This window comes from Haliotis rufescens, unplaced genomic scaffold (genome assembly GCF_023055435.1).
Source record: "Haliotis rufescens isolate VD_foot unplaced genomic scaffold, xgHalRufe1.0.p SCAF_19, whole genome shotgun sequence".
In the NCBI taxonomy this organism is placed as follows: Eukaryota; Metazoa; Mollusca; class Gastropoda; order Lepetellida; family Haliotidae; genus Haliotis; species Haliotis rufescens.
Window position 1 is genome coordinate 17,622,521 of NW_025963879.1, and position 18,871 is coordinate 17,641,391.

The 18,871-nt window shown below is 43.8% G+C and overlaps 1 protein-coding gene across 1 annotated transcript in view; it reads right to left on the reverse strand.

The window, feature by feature from the left end:
• LOC124137553 overlaps positions 1–18,871 on the reverse strand; it is a 105,443-nt gene that overhangs the window by 86,113 nt on the left and 459 nt on the right. The window contains exons 2-15 of the mRNA XM_048398946.1: positions 16,920–16,943; positions 13,859–14,422; positions 12,800–12,838; positions 11,905–12,231; positions 11,382–11,612; positions 10,027–10,176; positions 7,857–7,985; positions 6,580–6,606; positions 5,088–5,205; positions 4,202–4,341; positions 3,476–3,590; positions 2,477–2,616; positions 1,486–1,614; positions 972–1,001 (exon numbers count right to left, since the gene is read on the reverse strand). Coding sequence (XP_048254903.1) covers positions 972–1,001; positions 1,486–1,614; positions 2,477–2,616; positions 3,476–3,590; positions 4,202–4,341; positions 5,088–5,205; positions 6,580–6,606; positions 7,857–7,985; positions 10,027–10,176; positions 11,382–11,612; positions 11,905–12,231; positions 12,800–12,838; positions 13,859–14,422; positions 16,920–16,943 — 2,163 coding nt within the window. The remainder of the gene's footprint in view (positions 1–971; positions 1,002–1,485; positions 1,615–2,476; positions 2,617–3,475; positions 3,591–4,201; positions 4,342–5,087; positions 5,206–6,579; positions 6,607–7,856; positions 7,986–10,026; positions 10,177–11,381; positions 11,613–11,904; positions 12,232–12,799; positions 12,839–13,858; positions 14,423–16,919; positions 16,944–18,871) is intronic.

The following is an 18,871-nucleotide window of genomic DNA, read 5'->3' on the forward strand; positions in this document are numbered from 1 at the left end:
CCCTTGTACATGTGTGTGTAGGTGTGTGTGTAGGTGTGTCCGTTGTACAGACAGTGATCTGATAACATACAGTGGGACATCGTGAAGCGGGTGGCCCTTGTACATGTGTGTGTAGGTGTGTGTGTAGCTGTGTCCGTTGTACAGACAGTGATCTGATAACATACAGTGGCACATCGTGAAGCGGCTGGCCCTTGTACATGTGTGTGTAGCTGTGTCCGTTGTACAGACAGTGATCTGATAACATACAGTGGCACATCGTGAAGCGGGTGGCCCTTGTACATGTGTGTGTAGCTGTGTCCGTTGTACAGACAGTGATCTGATAACATACAGTGGGACATCGTGAAGCGGGTGGCCCTTGTACGACATGTGGGGTGAGGTGAAATTAGAGGTTAAACGTCGCAGTGTGTGCGTGCGTGCGTGCGTGTGTTCAACAGAACTAGCAAACTGAGATACCATGCCACTATTTAACATGGATACCCCACTCAGACATAATATACAAACTCCGAGCCGACCAGTCCTTGTTTTATCCCCAAATGTTGCTGCGCATTATGGCCATACAAATCAGATCCCGTCATACCGAAGTTAAAAGATGGCATTAAAGAGTGAAAACACCCATCGAATTGACTACTATCCTCTAGTTTGTGAGACGCGTGAAGATCCGGGGTAGAATAGGTCTTCAGCAACCCATGCTTGCCGTAAAAGGCGACTATGCTTGTCGTAAGAGGCGACTATGCTTGTCATAAGAGGCGACTAACGGGATCGGGTTGTCAGGCTCGCTGACTTGGTTGATGCATGTCATCGCATCAACAGTTGCGTGGATCGATGATCATGATGTCAATTACTGGATTGTCGGGTCCAGACTCGATTATTAACAGACCGCCGTCATATAGCTTGAATATTGCTGAGTGCGGTGTTAAACAACAAACAAACAAACAAATCAGATACAGCCCCAATTCACCATTGATACTCACCATTAGCGCCGGCGATAACTTGACCATCATCTGAAAATAGCATAAGAAGTATGTACACGCAATTACTCGCTCGTCGCTGATGCTCTTGCAAGGTCCAGATCAAACACAGAGGTTCAAAATGACAAGAGACGTGATAGGCTCAGGACAATTCAGTCATGAAGGGAGATACATGTAGCTCGGAATCATAATTTCGAAATGTTTTATCGCCTACGAGAGAAAAATACAATTAATTCGCAGACACATCGCGCACTGCGAGGTCAGCCAACGGAACTTTGCGACATTCAAATCGTGAATATTTCGTGCACAATATTTTACAATAGAATATAATAAAATATAAATGAAAATCGAACTGGGCCTTATTATGCTTACCCTTTTCGCCAACACTTGGTGTCGTTACTGATATTCAGTGATCCATTCATATACTTTTCATCACCATTTTGCCTTTTACACCTAATGGATTCTCTTGATAACCGAGATAATCATGTTCTGGTGTTGACGTTGTGAATGTACTCACTGCAGAGGTTGCAGTACTTTCTGCAGTTGCTCTGAGACCAGCCGATGAAAGACTTGCACACAGAACGTCCATACGAGGCGCAGTTGTCCAGAGTGTCCGTGCAGGGGGGTGCTGCAGTGGCGGTCATTCCTTGACAGGGGTGGACAACACGTGGACTGTTGTAATGCTTACTTGTCCGTACACAAGACGTTTCGACAAATGTTTTACTAGCCTTTGGTAAAGACTCAATAGACAGAACTAGATTCATTAATATCGATTAATTTCACCTTTTAAGGGACCGACCGTTTGATACTCAGGGCTGTGGGATGGGTGATTTCATCGAAAAAATAGATTGTTCCAGGAAATGTTTTAAAAAATTAATCATGCTTCAGATTATTAAAAAAATATTGTCAGCCACAAAAACTACATTGCTCTAAGATGTTTTTTCGCGAAAAAAAAATTTAGGCTTAGATTTTTTAATTTAAAAAAATTATCTTGTTTTACAGCTTCAGCGGAAAATAATTCAACCTCCGTTCCAAATCCCAGGCCACAAGCAGGACATCAAAAGATCGGTCCCTAAGTTACCGTAGAAAGAGATCTACATGTGAGTGTGTGAGTATGGTTTTACGCCGCTTTTAGCAATATTCCAGCAATATCACGGCGGGAGACACCAGAAATGGACACACATTGTACCCATGTCGGGAATCGAACCCGGGTGTTCGGCGTGACGAACGAACGCTTTAACCACTAAGCTACCCGACCGTCCCAGATCTACATGTGCTAGAGATAGAAGTGCTTAGCAATAGATGCAAGAAAGTATTTTGACATAAAAAGCCAAAACAGTTGATCAAAAGTTAACCAAGATGTACGCCAATATTTACTTCAACCACACGGATGATTTAGATCCACGGTTGCAAACTGTGCGACTGAAACGAGCATTCGATGCATATCTAATCGATTTTAGCAGTTTATAAATCCAACCCGCGCAATATTAATCTGACTATCAACTCACCAGTACCGTGACCGCTGACCGAGCCGTACCCCGTGAAACTGCCTTGCTGTTGACTGAACTCACAGACCGGAGTCTGGCAACACTTCCCCGGGGTCTGCTGCAACTGACAGATGCTGGGCAGATTTTTGTACGTTCCGCATCTGAGGCATTAAAGAACGTCATTGAGTCACATTTATAGGCTGGAAGACTTAAAATAACACGTGGCCTAAATACGTCACAATGAAATACCTTTCTGCGCATGTCCGCAGTACATCATCTCGATTGAAATAATCTCGCCAAAGGAGCAATATATATAGTGAGTGAGTATGTTTTGTACGCCTCCTTTTAGCAATATTCCAGCAATATTAAGGCGGGGGACACAAGAATGGACTTTCCACATTGCACCTATGTGGGGAATCGAACCCAGAACTTCGGCGTGACGAGAAACGCTTTTACCACAAGGCTACCCCACCGCCCCACTTATTTAGTATTGCTGAGTGCGGCGTAAAACAACAAACCAAAACAAAACTTATTTAGTAAAACGAATGCAGTGTCTAGTGTTTTGTTACACACAGCCTACACTAAGCCTACCTTTTACATATAATTAAGGTGGTCAATTTATGAATACCCCCAAACAAATCTGATGGTATGGCCAAGCAAAACCCTTATGTCCTCAAGGCTTCCGATATTGACGGAAGCTTTTTGTTATGCAGACTGGACTGGAGCCTGATAAGCGAGAAAAATTCCTCGCCCAGCGCGTTGCAATACAAGTTGGCAATGCCCTTTGATAAAGGTTGGTTGGTTTGTGGTTGAACGCCGCACTCAGCAATATTCCAGCTATATGACGGCGGTCTGTAAATAATCGAGTCTGGACCAGACAATCCAGTGATTGATATCATGAGCATCAATCCACGCAATTGGGACCTATGACATGCATCAACCACGTCAGCGAGCCTGACCACGCGATCCCGTTAATGGGGTTAAAGGAGTATCTGGAGTCTGGAGTGGCAGAGTACTCACAGATCCGAGCAGGTGTAGGCGCCGGTGATGGCGTCAGTGCAGGTGCAGGTGGAGGTGCATCCGTCCTCCCACTGTTGTCCCTGGTAGTAGGACTTGGTTTTGAAGACGCACACGCCTAGAAACATATTGTAAGTCCGTGTGACTAGAGACTGGGATTGGCCAAAACTACCAATTTCCAAAAACGGCATCTCATACAAAATGGAGAGGTTCAAACGATGTATATTGATTACGTTTTTCAAAGTTATTATATGTTATCTTTGTACCGCAAATGAACCTTACCAATGTCCTAAAATGGATTTAAGAAGCTATAGTACCAACGAAGACAGCTTGACTTTTTTTGGTTACCTTCCTTCAATAACGAAACAGGGTCTTCGATAAACTCTATCATCCACAACAGACATTGTTTGTTTGTTTTTCTCCACCATACATAAATCGCCTTACTTATTCCATTGGGGGCCCAGTCGTCTAAAGCGCTGCGATTCGCTGTGCAGAGTTACGTCCCTTGGGCACGCCAAAAACCTATGATTGTGGGTTCGATTTCTGGTTCGCCCCGATTATGTTTCTAGGTTTGTCAGCACCATACCCGTGCTCGTGGGTTTCACCGAAGTGGTAAACGTCTAAGACCTGCATCACTTCGGACTTTCCTCCCACATTATGCTGACACGCCGCGATATAACTGGAATTCTGTTAAAAGCGGCGTTAAACCCAACCCTCTCACTCACTCACTTATTCCATTCTTGGTGCCTGAGCCAGATCCTGAGAACGAGTTGATGGCTGGGTTAAAGTTGCAGACGGGCTGCAGACAACATTCTCCTGACTTCTTCACCAGTGTACAGCCAGTGGGTAGGTTGTAGTACACGGGGCATCTGGGGGAAGAGAGAAAGGGCGAGGTTGAACGAGATTTAACATCGCGTCAAAGTGTTTTGCCCTTACATAAGGACGTGCAGGCTAGACGAAAATCTTGTCTCTGAAATGAACTTTGGTTACAGAAAAAACAGTTGTTAAATTATAGTTTTAAAATTATAATAAAAAGGAGACAAGAGACTTTATTCATTGACACTGGGGTTATCTAAATTGTCAACTATTATAGACTTGCATGGGCTCTATTGGAAGCATTTGTTTCAGGATCTGTGTGACAGACTACGAGCAGGCGCGTTAGTCTGTCTGTGTGTGTCTGTGTTAGTGTGTGTATGTATGTGCATGCGTGCGTGCGTGTGTGTCTGTGATTGTGACTGCTTGTACTAGTCCGGACAAATGCTGGTTTGACATGGATACCCCACTCAGACACAGTACGCTCTCTCCGAGCCGACCAGTCCCTGTTTTAGCCCCGTAATTCCACGCGCCAGTCAGGGTAAAAACAAGTACCATCTTTTGACGTTTATGGTACATGTATGGCGTTCCCGGGAGATCGAATCGATCTTTCGCTCTCCAGGCAGACACTCTATCCACTAGACCACGGAGGCGGTCCAAAAAGACTTAATGAGTTAGTTGGTTTCAATGCGGGGCGGATTTACCATCACGTGTGACGCTTCATTGTAAAATAAACAAATAAACCTTAGAAGTATATATAGCCTGTCAAAAGATCTTAAGAATTGTTGGTTTCATTACTTACTTGTTATAACACTGATATTTTCCAGCATTTCCATCAGTGCAAGTGCACTCGTAGGCGCATCCATCTGCCCATTTCTCGCCATGTGCGTACGCATTCCCTTTGTAGTAGCACTTGCCGTCTAGGAATGAGAGGATGGTATTCACCACAAATAAACACTTCACATATAGTTTTGCCTCAGGTGGCTAAATTATCACAGTTTGTAGAAAATAGAGAAATTAAAAAATCAGCTTTTTGGGTGTTATTATTGGTGTAGGTGTATTGTTTCTGTTTCAGTAGGTACGTCTGAGGCATTTGCTTTGAAGAGTTGCGTCCCTTAGGCGTGCCAGGATCAGATGATCTTGGGTTCGAATCATATATTCACCATGATCATGATTCTTAGTTTGTCAGCACCTTTCACATAGTCTTGAGTTTAAACCGAAGTGAAAAATATTCTAAGACCTGTGCAATGTAACTGAAACAATGGCGTTTAATAATGTTCTTCTTTGATAGGCATTTAGAGCTTGGAGTACTAAGTAAGGATAAGAATTCATGGATGAACAACTTCTTTATTACAATTAAGAGCGACGTTTCGGTGTAGGTTTGTAGGTTTGCTTGATAACGGTGTTAGAACCTACACCGAAATGTCGCTCTTAATTGTAATAAAGAAGTTGTTCATCCATAAATTCTTATCCTTACCTAATAATGTTCTCACAAAAGTAAATCGCATAGGATTCACGGCTTGGAGATTCGTGTTTTATCAATTAAACAATAGTTTTAAAAATTCCAGCCGTACAGTAAACTACGGTTATAACGAACTCAAGGTGACACTAATTTTAGTTCGTTATAACCGTAGTTAATTATAAGCATATATATAACATATATACAGCAAATGGCCTGGCCCAAAAAACCCATTCGTTATATCAGCCAGTTCGTTATAAGCGTGTTCGTTATAAACGTAGTTTATTGTATAATGTATATAACTTATGAGGAAGTCATTTCGCTTTGAGTGAGTGAGTATGGTTTTACGCCGCTTTTAGCAATACTCCAGCAATATCACGGCGGGGGACACCAGAAATGGGCTTCACACATTGTACCCATGTCGGGAATCGAACCCGGGTCTTCGGCGTGACGAGCGAACCCTTTAACCACTAGGCTACCCGACCGCCCCCATTTCGCTTTGAAGTGTAGCGACACTGAGGCGTACCAAAAACCTATTTTTTGTGGGTTCAAAATTTAGTCTGTCCTGAATGATGCTTCCAGGTTTGTCAGCACCATCCCGTGCACGTGGGTTTCACCATAGCAAAAGACCTACATCACTTTATGCTTCCCTCCACATCAAGTTGACAGGCTGTGTAATGGAATACTTTCAAAGTGGCGTTCCACCAACCTCAGTCACTCTTTCTGAACTTTACTGTTAAGTTCGAACTTAACTCGGCAAAAACGGGCGTTTAATTGAGCTGATGTTGTGCATCTGCGATACATATAACCAGTAAAACATTTTAACTATACTTACAAAATCCCATTGTAGAGGCACCACTGACTGAAAACATCAAATATGTCAAAGTATTAATATAATATATAACCGGCGGTATTGATCAACCAAACACATGGTATTATAATAGTAGATCAGCCGTGGTGATATAGGTGGGATATTACCTATATTCACTGAAGTAGATTGTGTAAACTTAAGACATAAATGACAAGTAGGAGTTTTTTTTTCGTACAACAAAACAATGCAGGGAGAATAAACTTTGTAAAGTACAGATTCTCGTACGAATCCTGGACAGGACTCAACCCAAAAAGGACGAGAATCTGTACTTTACAAAGAAAGTGTTATCCCAAATATAACATGGCATTGTGTGTTCATAGCTTTCGTCCATGGGAACCTCTGTGGCAGAGCGGGTTAGATCGCTGACTGCTGGCGATTAGATGCTTCACTCTGGCAGTGTGGGTTCGAATCCCGGACGTGACTAAACCCCCCAAAGTACGATAATCGGTACAAAACAAAGAAAGTGTTAGTTCGGACCTCGTTAATCCTGCCGCCCGCCTTTATGATGATTATTGTTACGAATATTGTTACGTGAGAAAGGAGATATCGCTTAACATTGGTCCTTTAATCTGGAAATTTGTTAGCTAGACGACTAATTGGGAACGGAATGACCTGATTAAACTGGGTTTCCCTGAATGTTTCCTTTGCCTCTCCGTATAGTTGATTGCTTCCTAACACTACATGGTTGTAATGTCGAAAACCGTGTCCCATTTCACCTAGTTGTGCCTGGGCCTAAACTTGTCGTAAGGCCCGAAACGTTGTCTTTACCGTAGATATCCGGGTTAGAATAGATCTTCAGCAACACATGCTTGCCGTAAAAGGTGACTATGCTTGTCGTAAGAATCGACAAACGGGATAGGGTGGTCAGGCTCGCTGACTTGGTTGATGCATGTCATTTTATCCCAATTGCGTGGATCAATGCTCATGATGTCAATCACTGGATTGTCGGGTCCAGACTCGATTATTTAATGACCGCCGTCATTCAGCTGGAATATTGCTGCGTGCGGCGTTAAACAACAAACAAACAAATCTTTACCGTAGACCCTGTCAGGAGGATGGTGTCATGCTTCAAACTCAAAGACAAAATATTCAGTTAAGTAACTAGAGCTAGATGCAGTTACACCCCGCTTTCCTGGCAAATTGGAGGAACTCCATGTGTACATGAACTGCCCGTACTATTTTGCAGGGAACGGCACCTGTAACATGTATGGTGATTAACGTTTCCGGTTGTGATCACTTACCACACATGCCACAGTAGAGTCGGCAGTTGGTTTCCGCCCAAGGCCGGTAGTTGGTGCACACGTTGGGTCCGTAGCTGGGACAGTTGGCCAGGGCGTCCTTGCAAGGGGCGGGAGTCGTCGTGAGGGACGCTGTGACAAGAAACGAAGGGGCTTTCTTAATAATGATAATAATACGCAAGCGAATGTCATGCTCAAAGCAATTTTAACCCGTAAGCCATGGTTCAGTGTGCACTCGAATTTTATTCCCTGCTCCCTAGGGAGTATACAACCCAAGCTGCGTTTGAGGCGACAGAAGGTTAACATTCACACTGTAATATCATCCTACCGGGTACCCTTTCACTGGTGGGCGAACAGAGGTACATTTCGAACTAAGTCATTTGCCTCCTGTTACATGTGGGGGGCACGGGTGGCCCAGTCGTCTAAGGCGCCGCGATTCGCTGTGCAGAGTTGCGTCCCTTGGGCACGCGAGAAACCTACGATTGTGGGTTCGAATCCCGGTTCACCCCGATTATGTTTCTAGGTTTGTCAGCACCATACCCGTGCTCGTAGGTTTCACCGAAGTGGTAAACGTCGAAGACCTGCATCACTTTGGGCTTACATTAAGCTGACACGCCGTGATATAACTGGAACACTGTTAAAAGCGGCGTTAAACCCAACTCACTCACTCACTCACTCCTGTTACATGTGTTTCAGTTCGGGGCAGGGCTAAAACCCCAGAAACTGTCATCAAGCCAAATAAAATATTGAAATTTTATTCATTGTACATACTATTGTGTCTTAGGGATTATATAGATTTCAGTTGTCTAGTGGATGGAGCGTCAGTCCGAAGAGCGGTTGTGGGCCGCGTCATACCAAAAGATGTTTAAAAGATGGTACTTGTTGTTGCCCTGTCTGGAGCTCGACATTAAGAGGCAGAAACAAGGACTGGTCGGCTTGGAGTCGGTATACTGTGTCTGAGTGGGGTATTCATGTTAAACTGCGCATGGTATCTCAGTGGGCTAGCACTATAAAATCGGTTAGTCGGGACTAGTACAAGCAGCCACACACATGGGAATGCCATACATGTTCATTGTACCATAAACGTTAAAAGATGGTACTTGTTGTTACCCTGTCTGGCGCTTGGCATTAAGGGGATAAAACAAGGACTAGTCGGCTCGGAGCCAGCGTACTTTGTCTGAATGGGGTATCCATGTCAAACCAGCATTTGACCGGACTAGTAGAAGCGCGTGCGCACGCACGCACGCGCACACGCACGCGCACGCACGCACACGCACGCACGCGCACGCACACGCACACGCACGCACGCACACACACTAACACTCACACACACACACGTCGCTATATAAGCGCTATGATAATTTTGGACGCGACCTTAAACACCATTTCACCTTACCTCACATAGATTTCAGTGTATCAGGTCGTAATATAAAGACATGGTATATTTACAAAACGACTTTATGTTGTGTTGTATCATCTTTTAATGTTAGAAGCTTCACAAATTATGAAACTTGCAGGTTGATAAGTAATGTTCTGGTCAAAAGTGCATTTATCAGCCATTTGGTATCAACAGGAGTGAAGAGAATTGAGTTTTATAGATGGTCTCGGGTGGAGTGAGTGAGTGAATGAACATGGTTTTACGCCGCTTTTAGCAATATTCCAGCAATATCACGGCGGGGGACACCAGAAATGGGCTTCACACATTGTACCCATGTCGGGAATCGAACCCGGGTCTTCGGCGTGACGAGCAAACGCTTTAACCACTAGGCTACCCGACCGCCCCTCTCGGGTGGACAGTAGTACAGTCAACTACGGTTATAACGAACTCAAAGGGTCCACTAATTTTAGTTCGTTGTAGCCGTGGTTCGTTATATGCATATACACAGCATAACTACAGTTAATAGTCGGGGCAAAGAAGTAAGTTCGATGTATCCGTCAGTTCGTTATAAGCGTGTTCTTTGTAACCGTAGTTTACTGTATTCTAACGGTTCGTAAAATGCTAACTGTATCAGTTTATATACCGGTGGAGAACACCTACTGTATTATCTTTTACATAATATTTTAAAGACCGATCTGTCCTGATCTGTGGAATGTATTCATGGCATAAATGAGATCCGTTATGGCCAGATATCACATCTCCCGACCATTCATTGTAAATCATTAGCCTACGTACATGGACAGTATCCGCAGAACTTCTTGCAGTTGGTTTTGGACCAGTCTTTATACTGTATGCAAACATCCCGGCCATACTGGGGACAGTTGCTCTTCAGGTCCGTGCACGTGTCTGGCCCCAGGGAAGCGCTACTCGATGACCCTGGTTGAACTGGAATACATACATATTACGCGGTATGAGATTTCTGATTTTGTCACTGGAGTTGTATAATACATGGAAGAGACATTCAGTTAACTCAAAGCCCCAGTTACTCTTCACAATGCCATGTAATGTAATTTGAAACTTTGTATCGATGAAGACACAAAAGGTACTCTCAGTTAATCGTCAACCTCTAAAGACTATCTGACTGAATAATCACAGCGAATTTTTCACTAAATAGGCACTTCCAGATTTTAATGCGATTGGGCGTTGGAGGGAATATTTTGCACATTGGTAGCAGATATGATTCTGGGACGGTAACGAAGGTGTCATACGCTTGGAAGGAGGAGCTTGACAACTTTGGTCAATCGAAGTATGACGTAAAACGGGTAACATGTGCCAAATTTAACTTGGGTTATACCTTGGTCAACGCCAGGGTCGACCAAGGATTTGAAATCAAACGCGAGCAGTTACAGTATGGTAGGTACGTAACAGGTAACGATGAAACCGCTTGGTTTGTTTGTTGTTTAACGCCGCACTCAGCAATATTCAAGCTATATGACGGCGGTCTGTAAATAATCGAGTCTGGACCAGACAATCCAGTAATTGACATCATGAGCATCGATCCACGCAATTGGGATACGATGACATGCATCAACCAAGTCCCGTTAGTCGTCTCTTACGAAAAGCATAGTTGCCTTTTGCTGAAGACTTATTCTACCCCGGATCTTCCAAACCACTTGGTAGGCAGGTAAGACATTATACCTATGGCTTATGGATTAACAATGTCATGCATTTGTATCACAATTAAATCGGAAACTTAGAACCAAAACGGTTTACAATGCGGCAATACAAGAGCGGATACCGATTTTTAGTAAATGGTTGGGTATACTAAAATTTAAAAAGGCTAGCACATAATTCGAGAAGAAAAGTTTGTTTGCCGAACATTGGTTAGTTAGTGTTTGAAACGTATCCCTAATTGGGTTAGAAGCATATTTTTATATATCCTCATGATTAATATCATGTAATGCTTTAATAAAACGTGGCAGATGCGCACCGTTGCAACCCTGGATCCGAGTATGCATGATACTCAAAACATATTCATCGCCATTGCCTTGAGCGTGGCCATATAATGATTCTGAAAGCAAAACACGATACACGCAGTCCCAAGAAAATGACTGATCCCACTGGAGTCGAGGTTATCCTGAAAGACGCACCTTTGCACGTAGCGCCCATGACTTGGTTGACGATGGTGTTGAGCTGGTCGTAGTTGTTAACGGTGAAGACGTTCTGGCTGTCGGGGTCGCTGGCGACGGCATTCAACTCCAATCGGTCAACGGCAGGGCCGACGCCGACGGAGATGACCCCAATTCCGCTCTGGTGGGCTTTGTTGGACTCTGACGTCGTCTGTACAGTACTGGAGGATTGACCATCAGTGACCAGGATTCCTGTACAAGAGGGGAGGCCAAGCATGTCGTTATAAGGAGGTACATGTTAGACGGAATAATTGAACTTCAGATTGCAATAAGAAACCCATTGAAAAGCAAATAAATAAAGATAACGGTATAACGAGGATTATTTTGGGGTTGGAGGTAAGGCCAAAATTCATTCCGGCTTGTTGAGAAGAAGAATAGGTGAGACCGAACGATGAATATCTTCTAAATATTAAAAGAAGGAACCTTATGGGAGTTATGGAATTAATTGCATAGAATATCCTTTGTTTGGGAAAGGTCTGTTTACCTATGTGAGGGACACCGGTTCTGGCACCAGTAGCGAATATATTTTCCCTCACGAACTTGATGGCGTCGGCGGTGTTGGTGCCTCCACCGAGGTAGTTGATGTTACCAATGGCCTTGAGCAGATCTGGTCTGTTGGTGTACTTGTTGAGAGAAACATCCAGGGATGGGTAACTGCTGAACTGAGCTACGCCGACGTGGACGGCATCAGGGCCAACGTTGACGGTCTTGACGAAGTCCTTGAGGAAACCCTCGAGCTTCTGAAAGTTGGCCGAGCCCACGCTGGACGAGGAGTCTAACATGAAAACCAGGTCGGCCTTGTTCAGACAACCTGGGATGGGGAATCAAATATTATTCATTAACTCATGTTTTGAGGGACAAAGCAGACTTTTTATAATAATTATTGGTTGCCTTTTGCCACAGTCAGCAACAGCTCCAGCTATGTTACGGCTGCCTTTTAATGATCGAGTCAGGGGAGGCCATTCTAATGTGCGACAAGGATTATTCTTTTTACCGTTATCTAACGATGACTGACATCAGCTAGTAATTCGTATCGTTTTAATTTACTTACTAAGTGACGCCATGATATGACTGAAGTACAGTAAACTACGGTTATAACGAACTCAAAGGGACCCTTTATTCTAGTTCGTAATAACCGTAGTTCGCTATAAGCACATATGCAGCATATATGCAACACATGGCCGGGACTAAAAAAATAAGTTCGTTATATCGGTCAGTTCGTTATAAGCGTGTTAATTTTAAACGTAGTTTACTGTACAGGTAAAAGCGGTAGTAAATTCACTCCCCCACACATTCAATCACGCACTCACTCATTCATGCAAACACCCAAGCTACTCACTCACTCAGTCACTCACTCACTCACTCACTCATCCACTTACTAGTTGGTGTAGGCAGGAAATTCGGATCAGTTGGAAGCTCTGAAACATAGATGTGATAATGTGATGTTTCACTAGCAACAACTTTAACGTTTCCTTAATAAACATATCGCTATATGAGCACGCCAGAAATAAAACGAGTGTTCAGTAATAAAATATTTATCAGTTATAAAAGAGAAGGAGAGTATACAGGCACCAGATGATTATTCAGGAGATTGTTAATACTGTCTGTTATTCTAGGTGATCATCCAAATATTTATGTCACTAAAACTTTGTCTTCAGGAAAAAAATTTTAACGTCGAACCTTTCTACAAATTCTCAAACTCAGCATTATTTCATTGAGAACCTCGTGAACGTCGTGCAATTGTTTCAATACGAGCTAATATAAATATAGAACGTCCATTTGCCTGTTTATAAACTGCAGGTGAAAAGAAAGTATACAATTGAAAAGTAAATTTGACCTAATAATTACACACGTTATCTAAACATTACTAGCCTGAAAACAGTTGCCAAAACACTGCAAAATTAAGATGCAAAACACAATTACATGTATGTTATCCCTATCTAAATATCCAACCATCGAATAACCATTTCCTGTTCTTAAGCCACCATCAAACATGGGTTCGTATTTTCGTTTGTCAGGCCGTTTATACCAATTAATAAATGTTTATATGATCAAAATCGGAAACGTTGGTTTTAAACCAATTTGCATAAATGACGACTGAACGACTCAAACTTGAGAACACACAGAGAGATGACTTATTTGTTTCAACGTCCTTATTCTATATATATGACGTATTGGTACAGATGCTGGTACTAGCACAAGTACCGAAACGTAGCACTGGTAGAACAAGTTAAAATCTATTAATCAACCCTTTTAAAATGCGACTTAAAGATATGGATAAGACAATTTATATCATTAGCCCCAATTTACTCCCGAAGAAGACATTCTATGCAATGTTAAAACAAAGCTGATCATGTTTCACATCAGCATTTCCCTGGTTTTTTGAAAAAAATATAAATATTTTTGGACAAATGACAATGGAAGTTCAGAACACCTACCATTACATGCTTTGAGGGCGAGATAATCTGCAATGCCATTCAGAGACTGGAAGCTGTCTGCTTTGAAGACATATCTTGAATCTGGGTCGCTGGACACTTGCGACAACTCACTAGCGTCCACTGCACCACCGATACCGACTGTGTATATGACGTCGCCATTGTCCTTGGCGTTCTTGCTTTCCAGAAGGGTAAGGTCCTTGGCACTGGAGGCGCTGTTTGTCACCAGAATGATGGTGTGCGGGGATTTACTCCTGCCGCCTCTCAGAGGATTAAATGAGTTCTCATAGGCGATTTTAATAGCCTCGGCAGTGTTGGCCTTACCACCAATGAATTTGGCGCTACCCAGGGCGTTGAGAACGTCCGCTTGGCTAGAATAAGTATTGGGATAGAACTGGTTTTGGGCCGTGTCTCCGAAAGTTACCAGACCAACCTGCATTCCCGTTGGACCAACATTCCAATGATTTACAGTTTGTTTGACAAAGTCAATTTCTTTGTTAAAATTGTCTTTCCCGACATTGCCGGATGAGTCTACTACGAATACAACATCGTTGTTTCCACCACAATCTGAAATCGAAACAACGCGAGGGGTGTTATCACGGATGACTAGGTTGCCTGGGGTTTTATCGGAAAACATTTTTTTCCCAAAATATCTTGAAAAATTGCAACTTATGCTTTAGACCATTGAAAAAAGAGAGAAATTGTCTGTCACAAAAATTGCATTGTTGCAATGTGTTATTCTTAAGAAAGTATTCAGGCTCATTTTTTAAATTAAATTAGCTGAAAAAAATATCTGATCTCGATACAAAATCCAAGAGGCCCCCTTCCCCTCTCTCCTCCAACTCCCCCTCCCCTCCCACATCCACACCAGAATATCCAATGGTCTGTCCCTTACAGGGGGCACGGGTGGCCCAGTCATCTATGGCGCCGCGATTCGCTGTGCAGGGTTGCGTCCCTTAGGCACGCCAGAAACCTATGATTGTTGGTTCGAATCCCGGTTCGCCCCGATTTTGTTTCTAGGTTTGTCAGCACCATACCCGTGCTCGTGGGTTTCACCAAAGTGGCAAAGGTCTCTGACCTGCATCACTTCGGGCTGACACGCCGTGATATAACTGGAATACTGTTAAAAGCGGCGTTAAACCAAACTCACTCACTCACTCACCGTCCCTTACATACAGGTATATCCCCATTTCATTTTAATAGACCGCCTCCGTGGTCTTGTGGTAGAGCGTCCGCCCGGAGAGCGGAAGGTCCAGGGTTCGATCCCGGGCCGCGTCATACAAAAAGACGTTAAAAGATTGTACTTGTTGTTACCCTGTCTGGCGCTCGGCATTAAGGGGCTAAAACAAGGACTGGTCGGCTCGGAGTCAGTATACTGTGTCTGAGTGGGGTATTCATGTTAAACTGCGGCATGGTATCTCAGTGAGCTAGCACTATAAATCGGCATCAGTCCGGACTAGTACAAGCAGCCACACACACACATACACGTGCATGCACGTCGCTATATAAGTGCAATAATCTTGGACGCGACGTTAAACCCAATTTCACCTCACCTCATTTTAATAACTACTCTGGAAACATCCGCTACAACAGCGATGGTTCGTGATAAGAGAGTTTGAGATTGTGCCATCATGGTGACGAAGGGTATTTGTCACAATAGAATGCTTAGATAATAAATACACTCATCTGATAATTGAGAACGGTATTGTTGATGGATGCTGAGTCAGTTTAACAGTGTCTTGCAGAATATTGCGACCATTTAATCGCCTGGAAATGGGGCGTGGGATGTGGGGTGTTGGGTGTTAGGTGTTGGGTGTTGGGCGTGGGGTGTTGGGCATGGGGGTGCTGGGCGTTGGGCGTTGGGTGTTGGGTGTAGGACGTGGGACGTGGGGTGTTGGGTGTTGGGTGTTGGGCGTGGGACGTTGGACGTGGGGTGTAGGGCGTCGGACGTGAGGTGTTGGGTCTTGGGCGTGGGGTGTTGGGCGTGGGACGTGAGGTGTTGGGTCTTGGGCGTGGGACGTGGGGTGTTGGGCGTGGGGCGTTGGCTGTTGGGCATGGGGGTGTTGGGCGTGGGGGTGCTGGGCGTTGGGCGTTGGGCGTTGGGCGTGGGGTGTTGGGTGTAGGACGTGGGACGTGGGGTGTTTGGCGTGGGACGTGGGACGTGGGACGTGGGACGTGGGGTGTTTGGTGTAGGACGTGGGGTGTTGGGCGTGGGGTGTAGGACGTGGGACGTGGGGTGTTGGGCGTGGGACGTGGGACGTGAGGTGTTGGGTGTTGGGTGTTGGGTGTAGGGCGTGGGACGTGGGACGTGAGGTGTTTGGTTTTGGGCCTGGGGTATTGGGCGTGGGACGTGAGGTGTTGGGTGTTGGGTGCTGGGCGTGGGACGTTGGGCGTGGGGTGTTGGGCGTGGGGCGTTGGCTGTTGGGCATGGGGTGTTGGGCATGGGGGTGCTGGGCTTAGGGTGTTGGGCGTTGGGGTGCTGGGCGTAGGGTGTGGGGCGTTGGGTGTGGAGCGTTGGGTGTGGTACGTGGGGTGTTGGGCATGGGGGTGCTGGGCGTGGGGCAAACCAAAAGCGAATAAGATAAATGTTGGATAATATATGAAGAATTACTCATATTCAAGAGACATTAGGTTGGTCCGATGCACAAACGATCATAGTGTTATGTTGTGTGAACCGACGCTCATGAACGCAGCACATCTGACGTCTTAGATCCATGACTCGAGATGCACCGTTTGTCTCGTGCAGGATTGGCGTGTAAAGTTTGGAAATCACGTGCAGCATATCGTGATAAGAATAAAGACACTCTATGGTAACACTTGACTGAGAGTCTGGACCAGACAATCAAGTGATTAATATCATGAGCATCGATCCACGCAATTGGAATTGATGATATGCATCAACCAGGTCAGCGAGCCTGACCACCCGATCCCGTTAGTCGCCTTTAACGACAAGCATAGTCGCCTTTTACGGTAAGCATGGGTTGCTGAAGACCTATTCTACCCCGGATCTTCACGGGTCATATATATATATGTATGGAGGTTGGGATGGTAGAAATACACTCACCAGCAGCAGCATCTCTTCTCTTTGCTAAAGTTGAAATAGGAAAAGCAGTTAATAACATGTTTACAATATCACATTTGAATCAATTAATATAACTCGTTTTTCTATCATCAATAGTTTATCCTGAATAAATCTGATTCATATTATTTACCTTGTTATAGTGTACCTTCTTAATTCGTCCTAAAGACAACTTTTTAGCTACTAGAGGATTTTCTCCTGCATTAAGCTACCAGGTGATTTTCTCCTGCATTAAGCTATCTTGGGATTTTCTCCTGCATTAAGCTACCAGAGGATTTTCTTCTGCATTAAACTATCTGAGGACTTTCTCCTTCATTAAACTATCAGAGGATTTTCTCCTGCATTAAACTATCTGCGGACTTTCTCCTGCATTAAACTATCTGAGGACTTTCTCCTGCATTTAACTATCAGAGGATTGTCTCCTGCATTAAGCTATCTGAGGATTGTATCCTGCATTAAGCTATCAGAGGATTTCCCCTGCATTAAACTATCAGAGGATTGTCTCCTGCATTAAGCTATCTGAGGATTGTCTCCTGTATTAAGCTACCAGAGGATTGTCTCCTGCATTAAACTATCAGAGGATTGTCTCCTGCATTAAGCTATCAGAGGATTGTCTCCTGCATTAAGCTATCTGAGGATTGTCTCCTGCATTAAGCTATCAGGGGATTGTCTCCTGCATTAAACTATCAGAGGATTGTCTCCTGCATTAAGCTATCTTAGGATTGTCTCCTGCATTAAGCTATCAGAGGATTGTCTCCTGCATTAAGCTATCTGAGGATTGTCTCCTGCATTAAGCTATCAGAGGATTGTCTCCTGCATTAAACTATTAGAGGATTGTATCCTGCATTAAGCTATCTGAGGATTGTCTCCTGCATTAAGCTATCAGAGGATTGTCTCCTGCATTAAGCTATCAGAAGATTGTCTCCTGCATTAAACTATCAGAGGATTGTATCCTGCATTAAGCTATCTGAGGATTGTCTCCTGCATTAAGCTATCAGAGGATTGTCTCCTGCATTAAGCTATCAGAGGATTGTATCCTGCATTAAACTATCAGAGGATTGTCTCCTGCATTGAACGATCAGAGGATTGTCTCCTGCATTAACTACCGGATGATTTTCTTCTGCATTAAGCTTTCAAACGATTTCCCCTGCGTTAAGCTTTCAAATGATTTTCCCCTGCGTTAAGCTTTCAAATGATTTCCCCCTGCGTAAAGCTTTCAAATGATTTCCCCCTGCGTAAAGCTTTCAAATGATTTCCCCCTGCGTAAAGCTTTCAAATGATTTCCCCCTACGTTAAGCTTTCAAATGATTTCCCCCTGCATTAAGCTTCAGAGGATTTTCTCCTGTTTTTAGCTAACATGAATGATAGAATCGCAATATTGTTAATAGGCGTTTGTACAATCCCCTCCTTTCACTGTTGTTATTTGGTTAACACAATTAAAGCACAAATGGCGGGGAATAATAGAAATTTTAAACACTCTAACATTCTGAACAACGTGTATAGATAATGACTCATTATGGGTTAATGTAGAAGTAATGTCATTTTTTATCGCAAAATATTATTTGATAAAAATATGTCGGTTTCACATCATGTTATCTCTGTGTGTTGGTGTTAGGAGATAAGAACATTGGATACATTACCTAGTGGTAAATAGGCAGTTTGTTATATATTTTTTTTGTTATATATCATGCGTGTAAATGGTTCACCTGTTCTACCTTGTATTTGCAGGTGTATTAAAGACAGCAAGGATTAACTAAAATAGACTTAGCTTCTTATCTGATATTGATCCTTGGGTCTAAAAAGTGTTGGTTGGATGGGCTGGATTGAAGCGTTAGCTAGTTATTCATGACAAAGGTCCGGGTTCGATTCCCCACATGGGATATAGGTGCAGACGCTTCAATATACCAAAACCCTTCTTGCTTTGTTATGGCTGGAGT